This window comes from Pan paniscus, chromosome 5, assembly GCF_029289425.2.
Source record: "Pan paniscus chromosome 5, NHGRI_mPanPan1-v2.0_pri, whole genome shotgun sequence".
NCBI lineage: Eukaryota > Metazoa > Chordata > Mammalia > Primates > Hominidae > Pan > Pan paniscus.
The window spans coordinates 178,530,807-178,555,717 of NC_073254.2; the positions used below are offsets into that span (position 1 = coordinate 178,530,807).

Consider the following 24,911-nt stretch of genomic DNA (forward strand, 5'->3'; position numbering starts at 1 on the left):
GGGGTGGGCGGATCACGAGGTCAAGAGATCAAGACCATCCTGGCTAACACGGTGAAACCCCGTGTCTACTAAAAATACAAAAAAATTAGCCAGGCGTGGTGGCACGCGCCTGTAGTCCCAGCTACTCGGGAGGCTGAGGCAGGAGAATGGCGTGAACCCGGGAGGTGGAGCTTGCAGTGAGCCGAGATCGCGCCACTGCACTCCAGCCTGGGCCACAGAGCGAGGCTCCGTCTCAAAAAAAAAAAAGAAATACATTGGTTTTGTCCAGAAAGGCAGAACAACTCAAAGGGGTCCGGGAGGTTCCAGGCTATGGTGAATTTAAATATTTTCTAGTTGACAATTGGTTGAGTTTGTCTGAAGACCCGGGATTGATAGAAAGATAATGTTCAGGTTAAAATAAAATTTTGTGCAGCCCAAAGTTCTTTTGCAGTCTTATAGTGGCTGTCCTTAGAGACAGTAGGATGACAAATGTTTCCTATTCAGATTTTAGGTAGTCTCTTTAGAATTGGGAGGGTCTGGAAGAAAAAGATCTAGCGATGTTAATAGAGATTCTTTACAGATGCAAATTTTTCCCCACAAAGAACAGCTTTGTAGGGCCATTTCAAAATATGGCAAAGAAGCACGTTTTGGGGTAAAATATTTTTATTTTCTTGTCTTGTAATGTTATGCCAGAGTGAGGTTGGAAAGTAAATCATGATATATAGTGTTAAATAAAACCCAACCTATGTGATGAGAATTTATGATTTGTAGGGCATGACTCCCCAGACCCCTTAGATAGGAATTTGGGCAAGGTAAAAGAATAAGAATTTAGTCCTTAATTGTATACCGGAATTTGTGAGATATGATTAAAGTGGTGCTGTGAGAGAAATGTATATCCTTAATTATATTAGCAATAAAACTGTGATCATTGGTCAGATAGGTATTTATCTTAAAATATTATTAATTGAACAGGAGAGTAAATCCAATGAAAGAAAAAGTAAGAAATAATAAAAATGAAAGTGAAAATTAGTACAATAGGGAAAAATGATAAGGTAGAGATCAACAAATCCAAAAATTAGTTCTTTGGAAACAAATCAACAAAATAGACAAATGTCTTGCAAAACTGATCAAGAGAAGAAAAGAACACAGAAATAAACAATTTTATGAATGAAAAGTTGGGCATAGCTATAAATAGAGATTACAAGGTAACCAAACGTAAATTATAAGATGCAGGTAGTTCAATGGGGGAAAGGTAAATCTTTTCAACAAATGGTGCTGAAACAACTGAATATCTGTATTTTTTAAAAAGAAAACCTTGATTCTTACTTCACACCGTGCATAAAAATTAACTCCAGATGAATCATAGAGATAAGTGATAACGGCTCCAGTGAGTGGAGGAACACCACGGTTCTTAATTCTCAGGCCAGTTTAGACAAAACACGGACACATGTGGAGTGGTTTTAAGGAGCGGAGAGTTTAATAGACAAGAAGGAAGCGGAAGGCAGAAGGAAGAGGCTCCCCCATACAGAGATAGAGGGAGAGGAGGCTCCAAAGCCGAAAGAGGAGGTCCCCAAGTGCGGTGGATACCAGCCAGGTCTATATGCAGAGGCTGAAGGAGGCGATGTCAGATTTGCATAGGGCTCAGGGGATTGGTTTGACCAGGCATGTGATTCACCATGTAGCCCGCGGAAAACGCTGGCCCTCCCACCCCAGCCTTTAAGTATGCAAATGCAGGACGCCAAGGATGTTGCACACACGTGGGGATATGTGGGGGCGGCCATGTTGCCAGGAACACCTGGGACAAGGGCAGGAAGGCGCCCGAATCACCATGTTGGGTGGACCCAGTTTCTAATGGTCTTCATTTGCATATCAAAGGTTGCTAGCCTGGCTCTAAGAAACTTACAGGCTCACGCCTGTAATCCAAGCTCTCAGGGAGGCAGAGGCCGGAGGATAGCTTGAGCCCAGGAAGTGGAGACCTGCCTGGGCAATACAGCAAGACCCCTTCCTCCACAAAAAAGAGGGGGGGAAAAAAGAAACCTTCCCAGGACCCCTTTTCCTCTCTATCTGCCTACAATAATAACTCCTGCAACGTAAATGTAAAAGCTAAACCTCTAGAAGTCTTTGCAGCCTGGGGCTAAATAAAGATTTCTTAGACTGGATGCAGAAAACGTGATCCATAAAAGAAAAAACTTGATATTAGACTTCATCGAAATTTAATGATACGAAGTTACAGTTAGACAGGAAAATAAGTTTTGGTGTTCTGTTACACAGTAGAGTAAGTATAGCAAATAACAATGTAGAGCATATTTCAAGATTGCTAGAAGAGAAAATGTTAAGTATTGTCACCACAAAGAAATGATAAATGTTTAACATGATATGGTATTAACTCTGATTTGATCATTATACTATGTATTCATGCATTGAAACATCACATTGTACTCTATACATATATACAGTTATTATGGGCCAATTATAAATTAAATTTTTTCTTAATTTAAACTTCTGTTTGTTGTTGTTTGTTTTTTGTTGTTGTTGTTGTTGTTTTGAGATGGAGTCTCACCCTGCCACGCAGGCTGGAGTGCAGTGGCGCAATCTTGGCTCACTGCAAGCTCTGCCTACTGGGTTCATGCCATTCTCCTGCCTCAGCCTCCCAAGTAGCTGGGACTACAGGTGCCTGCCACCACACCCGGCTAATTTTTTGTATTTTTAGTAGAGACGGGGTTTCACCGTGTTAGCCAGGATGGTCTCGATCTCCTGACCTCGTGATCCGCCCACCTCAGCCTCCCAAAGTGCTGGGATTACAGGTGTGAGCCACCGCGCCTGGCCAACTTCTTCTCTTTGGAAGATACCATTAAAAAAATGAAAAGGCAAGCCAAAGACTGGAGAAAATATTTGAAGTACACATATCTGATAAAGGATTATATCTAGAATTTATAGAGAAATTTTATGACAGTAAGAAGGTGAAAACTGATATTTACTATATATTTTTAAAATATATTTGCCCGTGTTCATACAGTCATCCCTTGGTATCCATAGCGGATTGGTTCCAGGACTTCCCACAGATACCGAAATTCATGGATGCACACGTATATGATGTAAAACGGTATATTTGTATATAAGCTATGCACATCATCTTGTATGCTTACTTATTTACTTATTTTGAGATGGAGTCTCGCTCTGTGCTGGAGTGCAGTAGCTTGATATCGGCTCACTGCAACCTCCGCCTCCCAGATTCAAGTGATTCTCCCGACTCAGCCTCCTGAGTAGCTGGGACTACAGATGCGCACTACCACACCTGGCTAATTTTTGCATTTTGAGTAGAAACAGGGTTTCACCATGTTGGACAGGCTGGTCTTGAACTCCTGACCTCAAGTGATCTGCCTGCCTTGGCCTCCCAAAGTGCTGGGGTTACAGGTGTGAGCCACTGCGCTCAGCCCATCTTGTATACTTCAAATCATTTCTAGATTACTTATAATACCTAATACAATGTAAATGCTAAATAAATAGTTGTTGTATTATTTAGGGGTAATGACAAGGGGAGAAAAAAGCATACATGTTCAATACAAATGTAATTTTTTTCCAATTTTTATTCAAAGTTGGTTGAATTCATGGATACAGAATCCATGGATACAGATGACAAACTGTATATGGAAAGAGATTTGAACAGATATACCCCAAAAGATGTGTAGATGATCAATCAACACATGAAATGATGCCCAACATATTAGTCATTATGGAAATGCAAGTTAGACAATGTCGGCTGGGCGCGGTGGCTCATACCGGTAATCCCAGCACTTTGGGAGGCCGAGGTGGGTGGATCACGAGGTCAGGAGATCGAGACCATCCTGGCTAACATGGTGAAATCCCGTCTCTACTAAAAATACAAAAAAATTAGCCGGGCGTGATAGTGGGCGCCTGTATTCCCAGCTACTGGGGAGGCTGAGGCAGGAGAATTGTTTGAACTCGGTAGGCGGAGCTTGCAGTGAGCTGAGATCGCGCCACTGGACTCCAGCCTGGGTGGCAGAGTGAGACTCCATCTCAAAAAAAAAAAAAAAAAAAAGGCAATGTCATACACCTACTAGAATAGTTAAAATTAAAATGACTGACAACAGGCTGGGTGCAGTGGCTCACACATGTAATCCCAGCACTTTGGGAAGCCGAGGAGGGCCGATCACCTGAGGTCGGGAGTTCGAGATCAGCCTGACCAACGTGGTGAAACCTCGTCTCGACTAAAAATACAAAATTAGCCAGGTATGGTAGCAGGCGCCTGTAATCCCAGCTACTCGGGAGGCTGCAGCCGGAGAATCACTTGAACCTGAGAGGTGGAGGTTGTGGTGAGCTGTGATCGTGCCATTGCACTCCAGCCTGGAAAAGAAGAGCAAAACTCCGTCTCAAAAAAAAAAAAAAAAAAAAAAAAAAAGGCAGCCGACGCAAGTGTAAAATGACATAACCACTTAGTTTTTTTGTTTCTGTTTTAGGTTTTGTTTTGTTTTGTTTTGTTTTTTTGAGACGGAGTCCCACTCTGTTGCCCAGGCTGGAGTGCGCAATCTTGGCTCTCTGCAACCTCCACCTCCCGGGTTCAAGCGATTCTCCTATTTTAGCCTTCTGAGTAGCTAGGATTACAGGCACCTGACACAACCCCAGGCTAGTTTTTGTATTTTAAGTAGAGATGGGAAACCCATCTCTGGTCTCGAACTCCTGAGCTCAAGGTGTCCACCCATTTTGGCCTCCCAAAGTGTTGGGATTATAGGCGTGAGCCACCTTGCCCTGCCCTGTTTTTTGACTTTTTAATCGTAGCCATTCCAACTGATGTGAGATGGTGTCTCATTGTGTTTTTGGTTTGCATTTCTCTAATCAGTGATGTTGAGCCTTTTTAAATATGCTTGTTGGCTGCATGTATGATTTCTTTTGAAAAGTGTCAGTTCTTATTTTTTGTCCACTTTTTAATGGGGTTGTTTTCTTGTAAATTCGTTTAAGTATCCTTATAGATGCTGTATATTAGACCTTTGTCAGATGCGTACTTTGTAAAATTTTTCTCCCATTCTGTAGATTGTCTATTTACTTTATTGATAGTGTCTTTTGCTGTTCTAAGGCTCTTTAGTTCAACTAGATCTTGTTTATCAATTTTTGCTTTTGTTGCTATTGCTTTTGGTATCTTCATCATGAAATCTTTGCCCGTTCCTATGTCCAGAATGGTATTGCCTAGATTGTCTTCAGAGGTTTTTATTGTTTGGGTTTTTACATTTAAGTCTTTAATCTTGAGTTGATTTTTGTATATTGTATAAGAAAGGGGTCCAGTTTCAATATTCTGCATATGGCTACCCAGTTATCCCAGCACCATTTATTGAATAGGGAGTCCTTTCCCCGTTGTTTGTTTTTGTCAGCTTTGTCAAAGATCAGATGGTTGTAAATATGCAGCCTTATTTCTGGGTTCTCTGTTCTGTTCCATTGGTCTGTGTGTCGTTTTTGTACCAGTACCATGCTGTTTTGGTTACTGTAGCCCTGTAGTATAGTTTGAAGTCAGGTAGCATGATGCCTCCAGCTTTGTTCTTTTTGCTTAGGATTGCCTTGGATCTTTGGGCTCTTTTTTGGTTCCATATGAATTTAAAAATAGTTTTTTTCTGGTTCTATGAAGAGTGTCATTGGTAGTTTGATAGGAATAGCATTACATCTGTAAACTGTTTTGGGTAGTATGGCCCTTTTAGTGATATTGATTCTTCCTATCCGTGAGCATGTAGTATGTTTCCATTTGTTTGTTTCATCTCTGATTTCTTTGAGCAGTGTTTTGTAGTTCTCTTTGTAGAGATCCTTCACCTCACTGGTTGTCTGTATTCCTAGGCATTTTATTCTTTTTGTTTCAGTTGTGAATGAGAGTTTGTTCCTGATTTGGCTCTTGGTTTGGCTGTTGTTTGTGTGTAGGAATGCTAGTGATTTTTGTATGTTGATTTCGTATCCTGAGACTTTGCTGAATAGCAATTTGGATAGACAAATTATGGTATATTCATACAACGGAATAATATGTATAAAAAGGAATGAACTACTGACACATGGAATTCAGATGACACTCAACATCTTTATACTGAGTAAAAGTAGTCAGACAGAGAAGTTGAACATACTATATGGTACCATTCGTGCAAAATTCTAGAATGAACAACCAGTGACAGAAATCAGATCACTGTTTGCCTAGGACTAGGGTTGGGGATTGACTTCTGGGGCGAGGAGGGACTTTACTGCATGTAAATTATACCTTAATAAAGTTGATTTTTAAAAGGAAAATATTAACAACTACTTGCCAGCAGTTTTGAAAACTTACATGAAATGGACAAATTCCTTTTCAAAATTATCAGACCTTTTTTTTTTTTTTTTTTTTTTTTTTTGAGACGGAGTCTCGCTCTGTCGCCAGGCTGGAGTGCAGTGGCATGATCTCGTCTCACTGCAACCTCCACCTCCCAGGTTCAAGCGATTCTCCTGCCTCAGTCTCCTGAGTAGCTGGGACTACAGGCGCGTGCCACCATGCCCAGCTAATTTTTGTATTTTTAGTAGAAACAGGGTTTCACCATGTTGGCCAGATGGTCTCGATCTCTTGACCTCGTGATCTGCCTGCCTCAGCCTCCCAAAGTGCTGGGATTACAGGCGTGAGCCACCACACCCAGCCCTAAAATTGCCAGAACTGACTCAAGAAGTAAAAAGGTTGAAAGTTTAGACTGGGCACAGTGGCTCATGCCTGTAATTCCAACACTTCGGGAGACCAAGGCAGACAGATCACTTGAGGTCAGGAGTTGGAGACCAGCCTGGCCAACATGGCAAAAACCCCATCTCTACTAAAAACACAAAAATTAGGTGGGTGTGGTGGTGCGTGCCTGTAATCCCAGCTACTCAGGAGACTGAGGCAAGAGAATCGCTTGGACCCGGGAGGTGGAGGTTGCACTGAGCCAAGATCATGCCACTGCATTCCAGCCTGGGCAACAGAGCAGGACTCTGTCTCAAAAGAAAACGTGAAAGTTTAGTACTAGGACTATTAAATTGAAGAAGTGGTTAATAATCTTCCCATTACAAAAATACATAGTCAGATGATTTGGCAGGCTTGTCTACCAAACTTTCAAGCAACAAATCATCTGTTTATACAAATTCTTCTGGGCATTGAAGAAAGAGGGACTACTTCAGCTCATCTTGAGAGGGTAACGTAACCCTGCTAAATCCAGAGACGCACATTACCAAAACAAAATCACAGGTCTACTACATTCATGAATGCAGATGCAGAAAATCTAAAGACACTAGCAAATCAGCTTCAACTGTGCATATAAAAGACAATACCTCTAAATTGGACTCTGGTAGGTATGCAAGAATAGTATGATATGTAAAAATCCATACAAATAACTTACCACAATAGATTAATAGAGGGAAAAATGTGGTCATTTGAATAGATGCAATAGCATTTGATAAACTTAACACTCAAGTGTAAGTAATGTTTTTCAGTTAGATTTTTTTTTTTTCTTCATTCTGATTGAGGGGGTATTGTTAGCAAGACTGAGGGGGAATATAATCAGAAACTTAGAGCTTTACTGTTTTGGTAAGGGACCAACAGACTCTGATGGAGAATCTATTACTAACCATAAGTGAGAGGCAGTGTAACAGTGGTTGAAAGGAAAGACCCTGTAGCCAGATATTCCTGGGATTTTTCCTGTTTCTGTCTCTTGCCTGCTGTGTTGACTGAGTCTTCTCTGTAGATGAGAACAATAATACCTTCCGCAGACTGTTGACTTGAGGCTTAATGAATTAATGTACATGAAACATACAGAACACTGGTGACGCACAGTATGCACTGAAGTCAGTTTCAATCATTTTTCTTAAAAAATTTTCTTTAGAGACAATACCTTGTTCTGTCACCCAGGCTGGAGTACAGAGGCACCATGATCGCTCACTAAGGCCTCAACCTCCTAGGCTCAAGGAATCCTCCCACCTCAGCCTCCTGAGTAGCTAAGACCACAGGTGTCTGCCACTGCTCCCGACTAATTATTTTGAGACAGAGTCTCACTCTGTTGCCCAGGCTGGAGTGCAGTGGCGCTATCTTGGCTCACTGCAACCTCTTCCTCCCAGGTTCAAGTGATTCTCTCACCTCTGCCTCCCAAGTGGCTAGGACTACGGGCACGTGCCAGCACGCTTGCCTCATTTTTGTATTTTTAGTAGAGATGGGGTTTCACCATGTTAGCCAGGCTGGTCTCAAACTCCTGACCTCAAGTGATCTGCCTGTCTCGGCCTCCCGAAGTGCTGGGATTACAGTCATGAGCCACCTTACCCGGCCCCGACTAATTCTTAAAATTTTTGTAGAGGTAGTATCTCGCTGTTTTGTCTAGGCTGGGCTCGAACTCCTGGCTTCAAGTGATCCTCTCACTTTGGCTTCCCAGCATTCTGGGTTTACAGGCATGAGGCACTGTGGCTGGCCTCAGTAACGTTTTTATAGCTTTCAAATAACATATGTTATATTTTAAGGCCATCTCCATCTTAGCCAAAAGTCTAAGTTAATGACTATGTCTAGACTTTGATAAAATGTTTTCCTTTTCAGATTACAAATTGACTCTTTTCTGTGTGTGTCCCCAAGGTGAGTGATTTCACGTGGAGCCATGATGGAACTCAAGCACTTATTTCCTATCGAGATGGGTTTGTCCTGGTTGGGTCTGTCAGTGGACAAAGACACTGGTCATCCGAAATCAACTTGGAAAGTCAAATTACGTGTGGCATATGGACTCCTGATGACCAACAGGTAACACTTCTGAAATGTGGTGGGTGTGTGATGTTAAAACCATGGGGGCTGGGAGGGAAGAAAGGGGCAGGAGAGGGGGAGCTGGTGCAAAAGCCTCTTTAAGAATCACAATGGAAAAGAACAATAAAACTGTCCAGGTAAAAATTAAAATAAAAATTTTAAATGAACCATAAATTGGAGAAACAACATTTCCCACCAATATGGTAACATTAACATTTTAATTATATAAAATGTTCATACAATTTTATTAATAAAATCTGTATAAATATGCAGTTGATATTAGATATCAACTAAGTTGATACTAAGCTTAAAAAAAATCAGGATAGGAAATGGGATGTTTGGTATATTGCTACATCGTAAGACAACAAAGAAGCCCATCCACATGGTAAAAAGCTGGAGGGAAGTGAATCAAATGATTATAAGCAATTCTTTTATAGTAATGAGCCTCTGGTTTGTTTTTTAAAAATTGAATTTCAAAATTTTCTTTAATGTGCCTATTTGACTTTCATGAGAAAATAACATATAATAACAATAAAATTCTATATTGATAATTCATTTTGGAGGCCGGGCACAGTGGCTCACGCCTGTAATCCCAACACTTTGGGAGGCGGAGGCGGGTGGATCACCTAAGGTCAGGAGTTTGAGACCAGCCTGACCAATATGGTGAAACCCTGTCTCTACTAAAAAAAAAATACAAAAATTAGCCAGGCATGATGGCGGGTGCCTGTAATGCCAGCTGCTTGGAGGCTGAGACAGGAGAATTGCTTGAACTGGGAGGTGGAGGTTGCAGTGAGCCAGGATTGTGCCACTGCGCTCCAGCCTGGGTGACAGAGCGATACTCCATCTCAAAAATGAAATGAAAATTTTTAAAGTATAAGGATTGACTAGTTAAAATCTTTATAAAACTTGTGTTTTCCATGTATAGCAGAATACATATAATGCCAGAATGTTTTATCCCAGAGATTTAAGTTTATTATTGGTAAAAAACCAAGCAGTATAATATGGAACCATAACTTTCATTTTTGAGCCACTTTTTTTTTAACTGAATTGCTTTCCTCTAGTCACTATATATTTAATGTTTCCATTTTTCAAGTAAAAAGACAAATATTTTTTCTCTTCTCAAAATTGGTATTATGAGATTTATGAAAAGGTATTTTCAACTCCATGTTTCTTCCCTTGCTTTCCCCAGAGGCTTCCAATTATCCCTTAGTATTTGTGTGTATTTATATGAAATGCTTAGATCCTTTATTATAAAGCTGCATTTTTATGGGTTTTTACTACCCCCGAGTCTCAGAAGTGCGTTGCATTAAGTGACCTTGCCCGAGGCACCTGATCTCTCCTGTATCAGTTTCTCCTGTGTGACAAGGACTGTGTATTATTTCCTGCCTAATCCCCAGGGCTTTTTAATGATCAAATGAAGGAACAGATGTGAAAGCCCTTAAAAATCCAGGAGTGGATGTCTTGGCTTCACATTCTTTCCTCGCCTAGAGTGATGGAACCCATGAGCCATCTGTGAGGCTCATCTCATGGTCCTCTGATGAGTTGTGCCAGCCAGTGTCCCCAGCAGACTGTGCACATGTAGGACAGGCAGGGGACCCGCTGGGGATACAGCAGTGAGAGAGACGTGGCTCTTGCCTTTGAGGTACAATTGGACCTGTTGAGGAGACAGACCTCTCCTTACACAGAATCTGCTGCCGTGGCTTGGCAACGTGTGGAGGAGGACTTCCCAGGAAGGGCTGGCTGTGACTCCCAAGTCGAATCTGGGGTACGTTGTTCCAGGCAGCCCGAGCAGAGTTCCAGGGTATTGACACCATGGTGTGCACGTACCACAGGGAGTGGTTTCCTGCTGCCGTGGAACGTGAAGGGGGACTCCTGGGGCTGGAGGAATCGGTAGGACAACGGCCATGGGAAGCATGGAGGCCATGCTGACGTGCCTGGCCTTGACTCTGTAGACCTTGGCGTGAGGAAAGAGCTGATGTGGCAAGCAATTGGGCACGTGGCCGCAGCCTCTGTCCTGATGACTGCTTTTACTAACAGGTGGGATTTTGTTCTAGGAAAGCGCCCCCACTGCCTTTAAATAAAATGGTTGCAGCAGGGTGCCTGTTGTCTCAGCTAGTCAGGAGGCTGAGGCGGGAGGCTCACTTGAGCCCAAGAGTTCTCGAGACCAGCCTAGGCAACATAGCAGGACCCCCATCTCTAAAAAAATAAAAAATAAAAAATAAAAATAAATAAAAGGATTTGCAGGTCACTGAAGCAATAAGGACCCTGGGAAAAATTTACCACAGAGAACATGTGTATCAGGCACTCTGTCAGTCTTGTTTGAACTGAGACGTAGAGCAGTAATACTCCTCCTCCTGTCTCTACCACTCATTCACATCTCTTGCTTGGTTTGATTTTATCAATGAAAAAAGAGTCCATAGACAGGTTGTGCGCCAGCCTAATGTCTGTAATGTCAGGAGTTGGATGTGGAAAGCGCACCCCTGCAGCTCAGGGGCTCTGAACAGTGGACATGAAGGTAGAGCTGCAGGAAGCCGGCTGAGTCTCTTCCTGCTTCCCTGAGAACTTTCTGCCTTTAATGTGAGTTAAAATAGCTTCCAAGAGTAAACCTCTTCCTCACATGTTGAGCTATATTGGATTATAGTGGGATTTTAGGCTACTTCCTGTCAACTTTAAAAAATATAAGCAGTGCATGGCTGGGCACGGTGGCTCACGCCTGTAATCCCAGCACTTTGGGAGGCCAAGGCGGGTGGATCATGAGGTCAGGAGATTGAGACCATCCTGGCCAACATGGTGAAACCCCGTCTGTACTAAAAATACAAAAATTAGCTGGGCATAGTGGCGTGTGCCTGTATTGTGCGCTATTTTGCCAACTTTCTATTATGAATGTGTTCAAATGTACGAAAAGTTGAGAAAATAAACCTTCCTGAAACATTTTGCCATATTTGCACTTTTTCCTCACCACTCCCCACTTTTTTGTAGTTCTTGTTTTTGAAAGTAAGTGGTAGACATCGTGGCACATCACCCTTATGTATTTCAACGTGTGTTTCCTGAGAATAAAGCCTTTCACCTGCACAGGCAACCCTAAGAAATTAGCAATGACATTATCTGGTATCTAGGCTACCTTTTTATTTCCCTAATTGTTACAGGAATGTATTTCATAGTCTTTTTTGGTTTTTTGGAACCAGGATCCAGTTTAATTCATGTACAGCAGTTGGTTGTTCTGTCTCTACAGTCTTTTAGTCTAGAACAGTTTCCCTTTTTTTAAATTGACTTTTTCATGAGGTCAGTGTGGCCACCTTACACGCTGTCCCCACACTCTAGATTTGTCTGATTGTGTTTACTTATAGTATCATTTTCCTTCCGGCCCTTGTATTTCCTATAAACTGGAAGTTAAGTCTAGACTAGAGTTGGAGTAAACAATTTTGGTAAGAATACTTTAAAGGTAACATATTCTTTACTCTGAACCACACTAAAAAGTGTATAATGTCTCATCCTAGTCTGAGGGTTGCTGAGTTTAATGGAACCTTTGTAAAAACAAAAGTTGCTGGGCGCAGTGGCTCACACCTGTAATCCCAACACTTTGGGAGGCTGAGGCAGGTAGATCACGAGGTCAGGAGATCGAGACCATCCTGGCTAACACGGTGAAACCCCGTCTACTAAAAATACAAAAAATTAGCCAGGTGTGGTGGCACGTGCCTGTAGTCCCAGCTACTCCGGAGGCTGAGGCGGGAGAATTACTTGAACCCAGGAGGCATTGCAGTGAACCGAGATGGCGCCATTGCACTCCAGCCTGGTAACAAGAGGGAAACTCTGTCTCAAAAAAAAGTTATTTTTCACAGCATGTTGTTAATGTCATCTACACTTAAACAGCTAATTTGTTCAAAGGATGTGTTTTACTTCAGGCTAAAATTCATCTTCCATTAAATTGCAAGAAGGGAATGTAATCCTACCTGGAATTTATTTAGTGGGTGAGGACTCTGTATTAGTTTGCTTGGGCTGCCATGACAGAATATCACAGACTGGGCGGTTTCAACAACAGAAATGTATTTCTCACAGTTCTGGAGGCTGGAAGTCCAAGGTCAAGGTGTTGGCAGGTCTCATTTCTCCTGAGGCCTGCCTCCTTGGCTTACAGACACCTGCCTTCTTATTGTGTTCTCACGTGGACTTTTCTCTGTGCACCCACGTTTCTGGTGTTTCTTCCTCTTCCTGTAAGGACACCAGTCCTGTTGGATTAGGTTCCCACCCATATTACCTCATTTAACTGTAGTTACCTCTTTACAGGCCCCATCTCCAAAAATAGTCACATTTGGGGTTCAACACATTTGTTCAACAAAATTCAACATATGAGTTTTGGGGCACACAATTCAGTCCATAATAGACTGATAGAAAATATTTTGGAGAATATAAAAGTTACAGAAGAAATAATGATATAAACTCAGTTTGATAAACTTAGGATATATTTATAAATAGAACAGGTTTTATAGGGCTTGGGAGCAAACCAGAATGACACAAAGAGAAAATGTCAAATAAATGTAAGTATGACTGGGAAAAATATCTGGGTCCTAAGGTGACCCAGAGTAATGCTGCAACAGTGAAGCTTTTGCAGTTCTGGAAACATCCAGCATCACAGCAGGGTCTGCCAGAGCGAATGTTTCATTGTCTGTGTTCTCCTTGGGTTTAGGAGAATACCTTGCCCCTTGATGTGTGAAAGTTATTTGAGACGTTGACATTTTGAAATATTCTTCCAGCATGTTTTGGATCTTAGCTGTCAATTCACTTGGAAAGACTTTCAACTAGAGAATGCAATGAGAACCTGAGCTGTGTTTCCATGAAAAAGGTTGACATGCTGATATGCCACCCAGCATTTCCAGGCTGAGTGTGGTCCTCCTAGGGCGGTGACCAGCTGATGTGACTGAGGCCACTGAGGAAAGGTCAAAAGAAGAGCCCCAAACCTCAATTTGAGACTCCAGTTTAAATGTGGAAGAATTTTGTGGTAACTTCTGAATGAAAGTTACCACATACATAAAATGGCATGGGAAGAAGACTCTCTCCTTGTTCCTGCCAGTCTGGGGGAGCTCCAAGAAGCAGCCCCCACACGTTTCTCTGCTGTGGGAGACAACGGGCTCTGCCCAGAACTCTTCCCAGGCTGCGGCTTTGTCCCTGTGTCATCTCTGATACCCCATCTCCAGAGAGCTCCTGCAATGAGGCACATACATAATATGGGTGCATGAACCATTTTTAAAATCATCTTAAGACAATTTCAAGGCGTTAAAGCTTATGGAAGTTAGTGACACCCATTTCCCCCCACAGTCAGGGTAGCCCCCTGTCCTGGGTCAAGCAAAGATGTGTATCTTGTGTATGTCTTCCAGGCATTTGCAGCTTCCCTCCCCAGTCAGTGGTTCCTGTTTCTTGCCCCAGGAGCCATAGAGCATGCTTCTCTCTGGGCTCTTGGCCTCAGATGCGGTCTCCTTGGCAGCCTGGTGCTTCCATCCTCTGCTTGGCTACCTTGGTTGGCGTCTTCTGGACCCTGTCAGCACACCCAGGCACGTCCTTTCTGCAGTGCCTCTCCCAGCTGGATCTTGCCTCCTCCTCCCATTGCTGTCATCTCCCTCCCCGGCTCTTACATGGCATGCCTTTCCATCCAACTCGGTCCCCCTTCCTAGGTTCCAACCTCAGACCTCTCCCCTTTTTTCCGTCCTTTGGGTGATTTCCTCCATTGCCACAGCTGCATCAGCTCCCATCTGTTCGCTGCTGGCTCCCCACACCTATCCCGCGCTCATTGCTCTTGTCCTTCACACTGCGACACCATCACCGTCACCACCACTGTCACCAACACCACCATGCTTGCAGAGCAACTCCGGATAGACGTAGACGTTGCTCAAGTCCACTGTGGTCTGAACTTAGCATCCTCTCCCCCCTGCCTCTCCTCCCTCCGGCCCCTCATCTGCACTCTTGTCTTGCTTATCATTTATGCCCTAAACTGGGAATTGCTCATCGTTTGTGCCCTCAACTGGGAATCCTTTATGCCCTAAACTGGGATTTTTTTTTTTTTTTTTTTTTTTTTTTTTGAGGTGGAGTCTCGCTCTGTCGCCCAGTGGCACGATCTCGGCTCACTGCAACCTCTGCCTCCCGGGTTCAAGCAATTCTTGTGCCTCACCCTCCCAAGTAGCTGGGACCACACAGGCATGCGCCACCATGCCTGGCTAATTTTTGTATTTTTAGTAAAGACGGGGTTGGCTAGGCTGGTCTTGAACCGCTAACCTCAAGTGATCCGCCTGCCTCAGCCTCCTAAAGTGCTGGGACTACAGGTGTGAGCCACCATGCCCAGCCTGGACTCTCTTTTCTGTACCTCCAACCTTCACTTAATCACCAGGTCCTGTTGATTCCACTTCCTATGTTTCTATCTGAGACTATTTATTTATACTTAAAGTTTATAGATGATTGTGCTCAAACCAGCTTAACTGAAAGTATTTAAGGTTTCATGTAACTTGACCAGAATGTATCACTTGAAGGGAGGTTAATGGTTCTCCTGAAATACAGGTACAGGTATACTTCCCTTTATATAGTGGATGAAAGAATGTAGGTAAAGTGAGTTTTTGAAAACATGATTATATTTTAACTACCCACCTACAGGAATCTCCCTATTTAAAGAATATTCTATAGAAATTGCCCTTGTTTAGAAGGCAGTTGTTTTTGAAATGAGAATTCTTCACCTCATACATGTTTTTGCTAGCAATATCCAGATTTTAGTTTTCCGGGAGTAGAGGTAATATTTCTTTATAAATACTAAACCTTTTTAAAAGGAGGGAGTCTTAAATCTGGTATTTTCTTAGACGCTCTTAAAGCACGATTTCAAATAAAGTAGAAAGAGTCCGGGCTGGTAAGTATTAAATAGTCACCATGGTAAAGCTTTTAGCTTTTCAGGTCTTGGCACATGCAGTACTAGTAGGTGGCATTTTATTCTCTAGCCTCAGTGCTGGTTGCATTTAGTTTTGTGTTTTTTAAACCTAGAAAGTGGGAAGGTTTATCCTTTTTGCTTTGGGATACAAAAGGTAGGTCCCAAGTCCCTTCTCATCTGCTAAGGAGGTTTTGCACCCTGTGTAGTCTGTTGTGTGCTGGTGTGGTCGTGTCCCTGAGGCCACTGTGTCTTCACAGCAGCTAAGCACTGTCAGATCATTTGGGGAGAGAAGCAGTAACATTGTCACTGAATGCCTGTGCACCTCTGGGACATCTGTGAGATGAAGGCTTTTTCATATACATGTTTTGCAAGAAATATGACCTTTATTTGCTATTTGGAGCAGAGTGGAATCAGGACTTGAGTAGTTAGTGTAACAGGATTATTTAAAAGAATATTTTAGTACAGAATTTTTAATTCATTTATTTCAAATGGTTTAAAAATAAATTTTAGGTCAGGCTTAAAATCATGCCTGTAATCTTAGCACTTTGGGAGGCCAGAGCAGGAGAATTGCTTGAGGCCAAGAGTTCAAGACCAACCAGGGTAATGTAGCAAGACCCCATCTCTACAAAAAATCAAAAACCAGCCAGGTGCAGTGGCACATTCCAGTGGTCCCAGCTACTCAGGAGGCTGAGGTGGGAGGACTGCTTGAGCCTGGGAGGTCGAGGCTGCAGTGAGCTGTGATAGCTCACTGCACTCCAGCCTGGGGAACAGAGCAAGATCCGGTCTCAAATAAAATAAAAATAATATTTAAAAAAATAATTAGTATGCAGATGTCTTTTCAGAGATATTAAGGGATGAAAAATGAACTGTTATAGATACTCATATGCAGGTAAACGTTAAAACATTGGTCAGTTGAAAAGAATAATTCATTCACTTTTAAAAGATAAAGTCATGACTGAAGTACAATTTAGAACTCAAGGAGATTTCGTAACTCCCCAGAGTATCCAAGTAATAAGTGATTCTGGCTGGGCATGGTGGCATGTGCCTGTAGTTCCAGCTACTCAGGAGGCTAAGGTGGGAGGATCCCTTGAGCCCAGGAGTTGTGGGCTGTGGTTTGCTATGTCATTCAGGTGTCTACAATACAGTTTACTTCCTGGGTGCAGGGGACTACCAGATTGTCTAATGAGGGGTGAACCGGCTCAAGTCAGAAACTCCCATTAAAACAGGTTAAAACTCCCGTGCTGATCAGGAGTGGGATTGCACCTGTGAATAGCCACCACACTTCAGCCTGGGCAACATAGTGAAACCCCATCTGTAAAAATCATAAAAAGTAAATGACTCTGTAGGGATTTTTAATTATATAATTTTTAAATTTGATTATGAAAATTTTCAGTAACATGAAAAATAAGGAATCCACATATTTTACATTTGCTTTTTTATCCTTTCTTTTTCTTCTTCTTTGTTGTATTTAAAGCGAATCCCAGATAGCATATCATTTCACCAGTACATACTTTAGTGTAAATCTCCTCAAAACGTGGCATTTCCTTCCATAACCACAGTGCCATTATCACACCTCATCTGTTCCTTACTTGGAGGGAGGTTCTTGTTGGATTGAAGCATGTAGTTTGGGGCTAGCTCTGCTCATGGCTCTGGAGGAGCGCACCTGCAGCACCGGAGAGGCACGTGTTCCTGCTGAGGGCTTCCTTTGTCGGCATAGTCAGAAAGGAAAGGATGTATAAAGGGAACTTTAAAAGAGTAGTATAACGCTTTGCTTTCTCAGCTAAAAACACCACTGTTTGTTTGTTTGTTTGTTTGAGACAGAGTCTCGCTCTGTTGCCCAGGCTAGAGTGCAGTGGCGTGATCTCAGCTCACTGCAACCTCCATCTCCTGGGTTCAAGTGATTCTCCTACCTCAGCCTCCTGAGTAGCTGGGATTACAGGCACGCACCACCATACCTGGCTAATTTTTGTATTTTTAGTAGAGACAGGGTTTCACCATGTTGGCCAGGCTGATCTTGAACTCCTGACTTCAGGTGATCTGCCCACCTAGGCCTCCCAAAACTGCACCTGGCCCACAGATTTATAATGAAAAGTAATTTACAGGTTGGGCACAGTGGCTCATGCCTGTAATCCCAGCACTTTGGGAGGCCGAGGCGGGGGAATCACAAGGTCAGGATTTGTGCCTGTAGTCCCAGCTACTCAGGAGGCTGAGGCAAGAGAATCGCTTGAACCCAGGAGGCGGAAGTTGCAGTGAGCCAAGATCGCACCACTGCATTCCAGCCTGGGTGACAGAGCAAGACTCCGTCTCAAAAAAAAAAAAAGTAATTTACCGATATTTGGTGTATAAATATCAACTAACACATAGAAGAGGTCTGTTCTTTGATAGAAAAAAGTCAAACTTCACAAAAGCAAAAAGTCACAATTCATTATTTGCAAGGAGCTTTCTATTTGCCCTAAGAAAACATTTTCCTCTGCTGTCCCTTTAAGGCTGGCTGTAAGCAGAATTCAGCCTCAACAACTGCCCTCCCAGAGCAGCTCTCACTCCTACACAGGGCACAGAGCAGCTCTCTCTTCCTCCCTAAGCAGTTCTCACCTCCTCCCAGAGCAACTCTCTCCCTCCACCCACCCAGAGCAGCCCTCACTTCCTCAAAGAGCAGCTCTCACCTCCTTCCAGGAGCCTGCTGGTTTTGAATCCTGATGCACCTGGTCTTTTAAGATTGTGATTATAGGCACTGCATAGATTTTAGTTTCCCTGCAAAGACTTAAAAGTCACTGTGCTCAATACAAGAAAAGAACATGATAATCTCTCTCATGTAAGCTCTTGTACTAGAGTTTCTTTTTTTCTTTCTTTTTTTTTTTTTTTGAGACGGAGTCTTGCTCTGTTGCCCAGGCTGGAGTGCAGTGGCGCGATCTTGGCTCACTGCAAGCTCCGCCTCCTGGGTTCACGCCATTCTCCTGCCTCAGCCTCCCGAGTAGCTGGGACTACAGGCGCCCGCCACCATGCCCGGCTAATTTTTTGTATTTTTTGTAGAGGCGGGGTTTCACTGTGTTAGCCAGGATGGTCTCGATCTCCTGACCTCGTGATCTGCCCGCCTCAGCCTCCCAAAGTGCTGGGATTACAGGCGTGAGCCACCATGCCCGGCCTAGAGTGTTTCTTTTTTAAAAAAAATAAATCTGACCTGGCGCGGTGGCTCACACCTCTAATTCCAGCACTTTGGGAGACCGAGGCGGGAGGATCACTGGAGTCCAGGAGTTCAAGACCAGCAACATGACAAAACCCTGTCTCTACAAAAAATACAAAAATTATCTGGGTGTGGGGGCACACATATAGTCTCAGCTACTGGGAAGGCTGAGGTGGGAGGATTGCTTGAGCCCAGGAGGTTGAGACCACAGTGAGCCATGATTGTGTCACTGCACTCCAGCCTGGATGACAGAGTGAGTCCCTGTCTCAAAAAAAAAAAAAAAAAAAAAATCCACAAACCTACTAAAGTAAAATCTCAATGGTCAGCTCCTACACTGGAAACCCTTGCTGGTGACTGGTGAGTGTGCTGTAAGTAGGTTAAAGGGCTGGTAAGAGTGGAGCTGCTGCTCATAGCTCCTGAGGACTCAACTTTGCAATGAAATTTAGTCTAAGCCAACGCAAAGAGTGATCCTTTTTCTTCTTTCCCATCAGATCTGCCCATGACTTTTTAGTAGTGTGAATACCACACAAGGGAAGCCCATCTTTATTTTAAGCCCTGAACTAAACATATATAGGAATGGTTCTTGTCAAAATCAGCAAGGAGCACAGGAATCACAGTTAGGAGAATGAATTGCTCAGGAAAGAAGTTGGGAGACAGCCTCCCACCCTTCAGGGCTATCTTTATCCAACGATTGGTACTGGTTCGTTTTTAGTTATTTCTTTTTGCGTGTATTTGAGAAATTCTGTTGAGCACTTTGTGGAATAAAATATGTTTCTTTAGCAGAAACAGGTGCAGCTACTATGTTTGTACTTTTTCATTTTGTCAGTGTTTTGGTTGACTGACATGACAGTTAAGATGTCTAGAAATTAAGTCGCCCTTTGTTATCTCTGGACTCAGGCGATGAATCACCAGATAGAGCACTCAGTATTGATGAATTATAAAATACGCTAAATAAAAATCTTTCTTGAGATTTACATTGAATAAGCCAGGCGCAGTGGCTCATGCCTGTAATCTCAGCACTTTGGGAGGCTGAGGCGGTGGATCACCTGAGGTCAGGAGTTCGAGACCAGCCCAGCCAACGTGGTGAAACCCCGTATCTATTAAAATACAAAATTACCCGGGCATGATGGCGCACGGCTGTAATCCCAGCTAGTCGGGAGGCTGAGGTAGGAGAATTGCTTGAACCCGAAGGCAGAGGTTACAGTGAGCCGAGATCACACCACTGCACTCCAGCCCAGGTGACAAGAGTGAAACTCCATCTAAAAAAAATATTAGGTTAAGAATAAAAGATGAGAGGAATTTATTAATATACACTGGCTCTTGTCCCATATACCTTCTTACAGTCAGTTTTTTGTTAATGCAATGTTAGATTTTCTTCATTTATCTTTATCAATACCACAGCATGATGATGGCCTTGGTTTTGACACAGGGATCTTGCCTAAATGCCAGCGTTTAGCCAGATGGTGAACTACAAAATTGATCTTCCTGGGGTTCCACATGGCATTGCTGCTCTACAGCCCCTGCCCTTGGCATTGAATATGTCCTTCTATGTGTTAGGAGGGGTGAGATGTATTGTTTCACATGTGTTCACCACCAGGACAAAGGCTCGCTCCTTCTGGTCAGGCCTCTCTGGGCCCTCTTCTCAGCTGGACCTCAACCTTGGCCTCTAAATACTGCAGACTCTCGGACATAAATTGTTTCATCCACATCATCTTCCCTTCCCACACACACACCCTGGAGCAAACACTGGCACCGTTTCTAACAACTCAAGGCTGTGTCCCGAGGATGACTGCTCCAGCTCTCTTACGTTCCTGCCTGAGAGGCTGCCAAGAGAATCAACTGTTTGATAGGGCCCATCTCCCAGGCTTTGTGAGATAGTAGGGGCCTAATTTTGTAAAGCTCCAGTTAGTAAAGCCAGAGAGCCTAATCACGTTGACAGCCCCCTTCCTGCTTTTCAGTTATTTCTGCTTCCCTGAATACTGCCTATGCCTCCCTCCTCCTCCCTCATTCTCCCTGCTGCAGCAGTTATTATGGATTAAATTTTGTCCTTCCTGCATTAACTCAGGTCCAGCTTGGCTTGTCTTTGGCACCAGTCACAAGTGCTGTTGGGTCTGCTTGCACCGCTATTCCCCAGCTGCGACTGGTAGCACAAATCAGCAAATCCTTTCCTCTCAGCTCATTTGTTGAGAAGTTTATCAGTAGCCGTGGGAAGAAATTACTGTTTTCATCATGTTTAGAAATATATTTCAGTGTGTTTTGAAGAGTTGTAAAATTTTGAAATGGGAAAGGATTTCAGGCTGACACTTGGGAGGCAGAATGATGAACCTTACTATGGCACTAGGACTCAAAGTAGGATGAGCCCCACTAGCTGACCCCCAGGCCCGATTCTTTGCAAAGGATAGGATGTTCCCCCAACAGGCTCTGACTACACACCAACAGGCCAAGCAGATTCCAGCATCACTCGCGGTCTTCTGATCAAAGTACACATGCACCTTCCCAGGCCTCTTGGTGAGTGGCTACCCTGGGCAGTTATGCCTTACTTCAAAGAGCCGATATAGGGCTATATTCCTGAAGTGTGCCTTTCTTCCTCATTCAATGTATATTTAAATGTATTTTTAATGGTATATTCACATGGTATAAAATACTAAATGTTCCACAGGACATATGATGAAAAGGCCCCTCCTTCTATCCCCAAGCTGACCAGAGGTAATGTGTTTTCAGTTACTTGTGTACCGTTCTGGAGATATTCCAATTAAATGGTTTTTTTTTTTTTTTTTAAATGGAGTTTTGCTCTTGTCCCCCAGGCTCCTAGAGTGCAATGGCGCTATCTCTGCTCACTGCAACCTCCACCTCCTGGGCTCAAGCAATTCTCCTGCCTCAGCCTCCCAACCAAGTAGTTGGGATTACAGGCGTTCACCACCATCCTCGGCTTGTTTGTTTGTTTGTTTTTTGAGATGGAGTCTCACTCTGTCACCAGACTGGAATGCAGTGGCGCAATCTTGGCTCACTGCAACCTCCGCCTCCTGGGTTCAAGCAATTCTCCTGCCTCAGCCTCCCAAATAGCTGGGACTACAGGCGTGCACCACCAAGCCCAGCTAACTTTTGTATTTTTAGTAGAGACCGGTTTTCACCATGTTGGTCAGGATGGTCTCGATCTCCTGACCTTGTGATCTGCCCGCCTCGGCCTCCCAAAGTGCTGGGATTATAGACGTGAGCCACCGCACCCAGCCAATTTTTGTATTTTTAGTAGAGATGGGGTTTCACCATGTTGACCGGGCTGGTTTTGAACTCCTGACCTCAAATGATCTGCCCGTCTTGGCCTCCCAAAGTGCTGGGATTACAGGCATGAGCTACCATGCCTGGCCGTAAATGCATTTTTATATTGGTTCTGTAGTCAGACTATTCTCTACTCCTAGAAATTGTTATATGGGTATGTCTTAGAAGGGTGAATAAACTTAAAAATGGAGCCTGAAAGATTTGGAGAAGAATATTCTGGTAATGGGAATCATTTAACATTAAATTTGAGGCCTGAGGCAGAATATCTTCTTCTCGGAAAATCTTTAGACATGGGAGAGTCTCTCATCTTAATAGGTTAGTTTACAAGTGGTCTTTTCTTCAGTGAAGAGATGAGATGACTTCCAAATTACATGTTTAGCCTGAAGATACAGATTTAGGAGTGATTGTTATAGTCAACTGTGAAATTACATTTCATCTTTAAAAAAAAAAACAAAAAACAGGAAATATTCTGTTAATCAATTGAGCAGTTCTGTCATTTACAACTGTCTGATTTCAGTGACTGTTTATTTAATTGCAAAATATTCAAGTCTGGCCTTGAAGCACATCTGAAGGCCAGTATTCTGAAACCCAACAGGGAGGTCTTAAAAAATTTTTTGGCCGGGTGCGGTGGCTCACGCCTGTAATCCCAGCACTTTGGGGGGCCAAGGTGGGCGGATCACGAGGTCAGGAGATTGAGACCATCCTGGCTAACACGGTGAAACCCCGTCTCTACTAAAAAATACAAAAAATTAGCCTGGCGTGGTGGCGCAAGCCTGTAGTCCCAGCTACTCGGGAGGCTGAGGCAGGAGAATGGCATGAACCTGGGAGGCGGAGGTTGCAGTGAGCCGAGATTGCACCACTGTACTCCAGCCTGGGTGACAGAGCAAGACTCTGTCTCAAAAAAAAAAAAAAAAAAAAAAAAAAAAATTTTTTTTTTTTTTTTACTTTTGCCGCATCTCAGAACAAAAAGAGTTCCTTCCAAAGAAAAGGAGGGGCATCATGGCTATTTTTTCATTTCTCTATCTGCAGCTACACATGCGTGCCACCAGAGGTGCTAAGGTTACTAGGAGGGATTTGTAATCAGTTTTTTAATGTATTCCCCCAGCCTTCAGTCATAAAAGCAAATAAGTGGGAAAAAGTCACCTCCTTCAGGAACTAGTTCCAATACTACAAATTAAACTCTTACAAAAGAGTGAACATTTTTGGAAGCATGTATTATTGAAGTTGACATTTCCCAACATGGTTTTATTCAACAATTTAGATGTGTAGGGTCCAAAGACAAAGGTACTGATGAGATACTACGGCTTCCAAAATAGAAATCTTTTGAATGATTTTATATCCTGTCTTCTCCTCCTTTGGTTGTGGCTTGGTTTATTTTGAACTATTGATAATAATTGTGTTTATTTTTAAATAATTGCACCTAAAAATAGTTTAGAATGGAGTACATTGAAATAAAGAGATTATATGTGGATATCATTATTGCATTGCTTTGTGTGTATGTGTGTGTGTCAGAGTCTCGCTCAGTCACCCAGGCTGGAGTGCATTGGCGCAATCATGGCTCACTGCAGCCTCCAACTCCTGGGCTCCAGTGATCCTCCCGCCTCAGCCTCCCCAGGAGCTAGGACTACAGGTGCTCACCACCATGGCCTGATACATTTTTTTGTTTTTTTGTAGAGGACAGGGTCTCACCTTGTTGACCAGGCTGGTTTCAAACTCCTGGCTTCAAGTGATCCTCCCATCTCAGGTTCTCAAAGTGCTGGGATTACAGGTGTGAGCCATGGTGCCTGGCCGTGTTGCTATTAGAAACTGCCCTGCAGTGAGTATATACGAGGCTGCAAAGTAAACCAAACCCAGCGAGGCAGCCATTGAACTAGTATGACTTGACCTGTATGTCTCTACTGCTTATTTGGTCCTGGTATATGCATTACAGAGGGAGCACTGGCCCTGCCCATACCTGAAGCCTACAGTTCGTCACAGGAAACAGCAGGAAAATATGGGACAGAAATGTACATGATTCATCCTTGAAAGTGTTTTTGGGGGGTAGTTTTATGGGAGGATTTGAGAATTGGTTTATAAAGAAGAATGGAAGGAGATTGCGCCTTCATTTGTAGGAAAACTTGGGCAAAGATTTGGACAGAAATTTATTTATATTCATTGAGTCACTGAGTGAATGAGAACCTGGGAGTGCAGACCTGCCCTTGAGATGCTTGTGGTTTACTGGGAGACAGGCATGCAAAACCAGAACCAAGTTCAGAATGCTGTGGGGGCCGTGGTTAGAGCAAGATTAATTCCGTGTGGTGGGGCCCAGAAGCCTTCACACATGATGTCTGAGCACCTGCCATGAACCAGCTGATGTACTAGACATTGGAGATAAAGCACAAGCCTCAGTCCTTGCTTGATGGAGTCTGGTTGTGTGTGTGTTGCTCAGGAAAGGATGCAGTCATGCGTTTCATCTTAGACATGTTGACACTGAGGGCCTTTTGCACATCTTGGGGAGATGGCAGGAATGCAGTTGGATGTGAGAGTCTGGGGCTCAGGACAGAGGCCTGGGCAGGGAGTCAGCTATGAATGGGATCCTTGAGGCTACAGGCATGATTGTGGTTTCCTAGAGAGAAGAGGGCCTAGAGCCAAGCCTGGGGAGCACTAGCACGGAGAATTCTACAAACAGGAGCATGAGCCCACTCAGAACACATTCATTACTTGACCAACATTAGGGAGCAGAAGCAGCGGAGATTGATGCACTTGCCATATGTGTATTCGTTATTATTAGGCTCTCAATCTTGTTCTTCTGAAGTCCTTTGCTCACATAAGCTTTA

General features: G+C 43.4%; 1 protein-coding gene across 6 annotated transcripts in view; it reads left to right on the plus strand.

Moving 5' to 3' along the window:
- The window catches only part of TULP4 (TUB like protein 4), a 272,370-nt gene that overhangs the window by 182,258 nt on the left and 65,201 nt on the right, over nucleotides 1-24,911 (plus strand). For all 6 annotated transcript variants that reach the window (XM_034963152.3, XM_055114281.2, XM_034963151.3 and 3 more), the window contains one exon: nucleotides 8,579-8,740. In XM_034963152.3, the coding sequence (XP_034819043.2) occupies nucleotides 8,579-8,740 (162 nt within the window). The remainder of the gene's footprint in view (nucleotides 1-8,578; nucleotides 8,741-24,911) is intronic.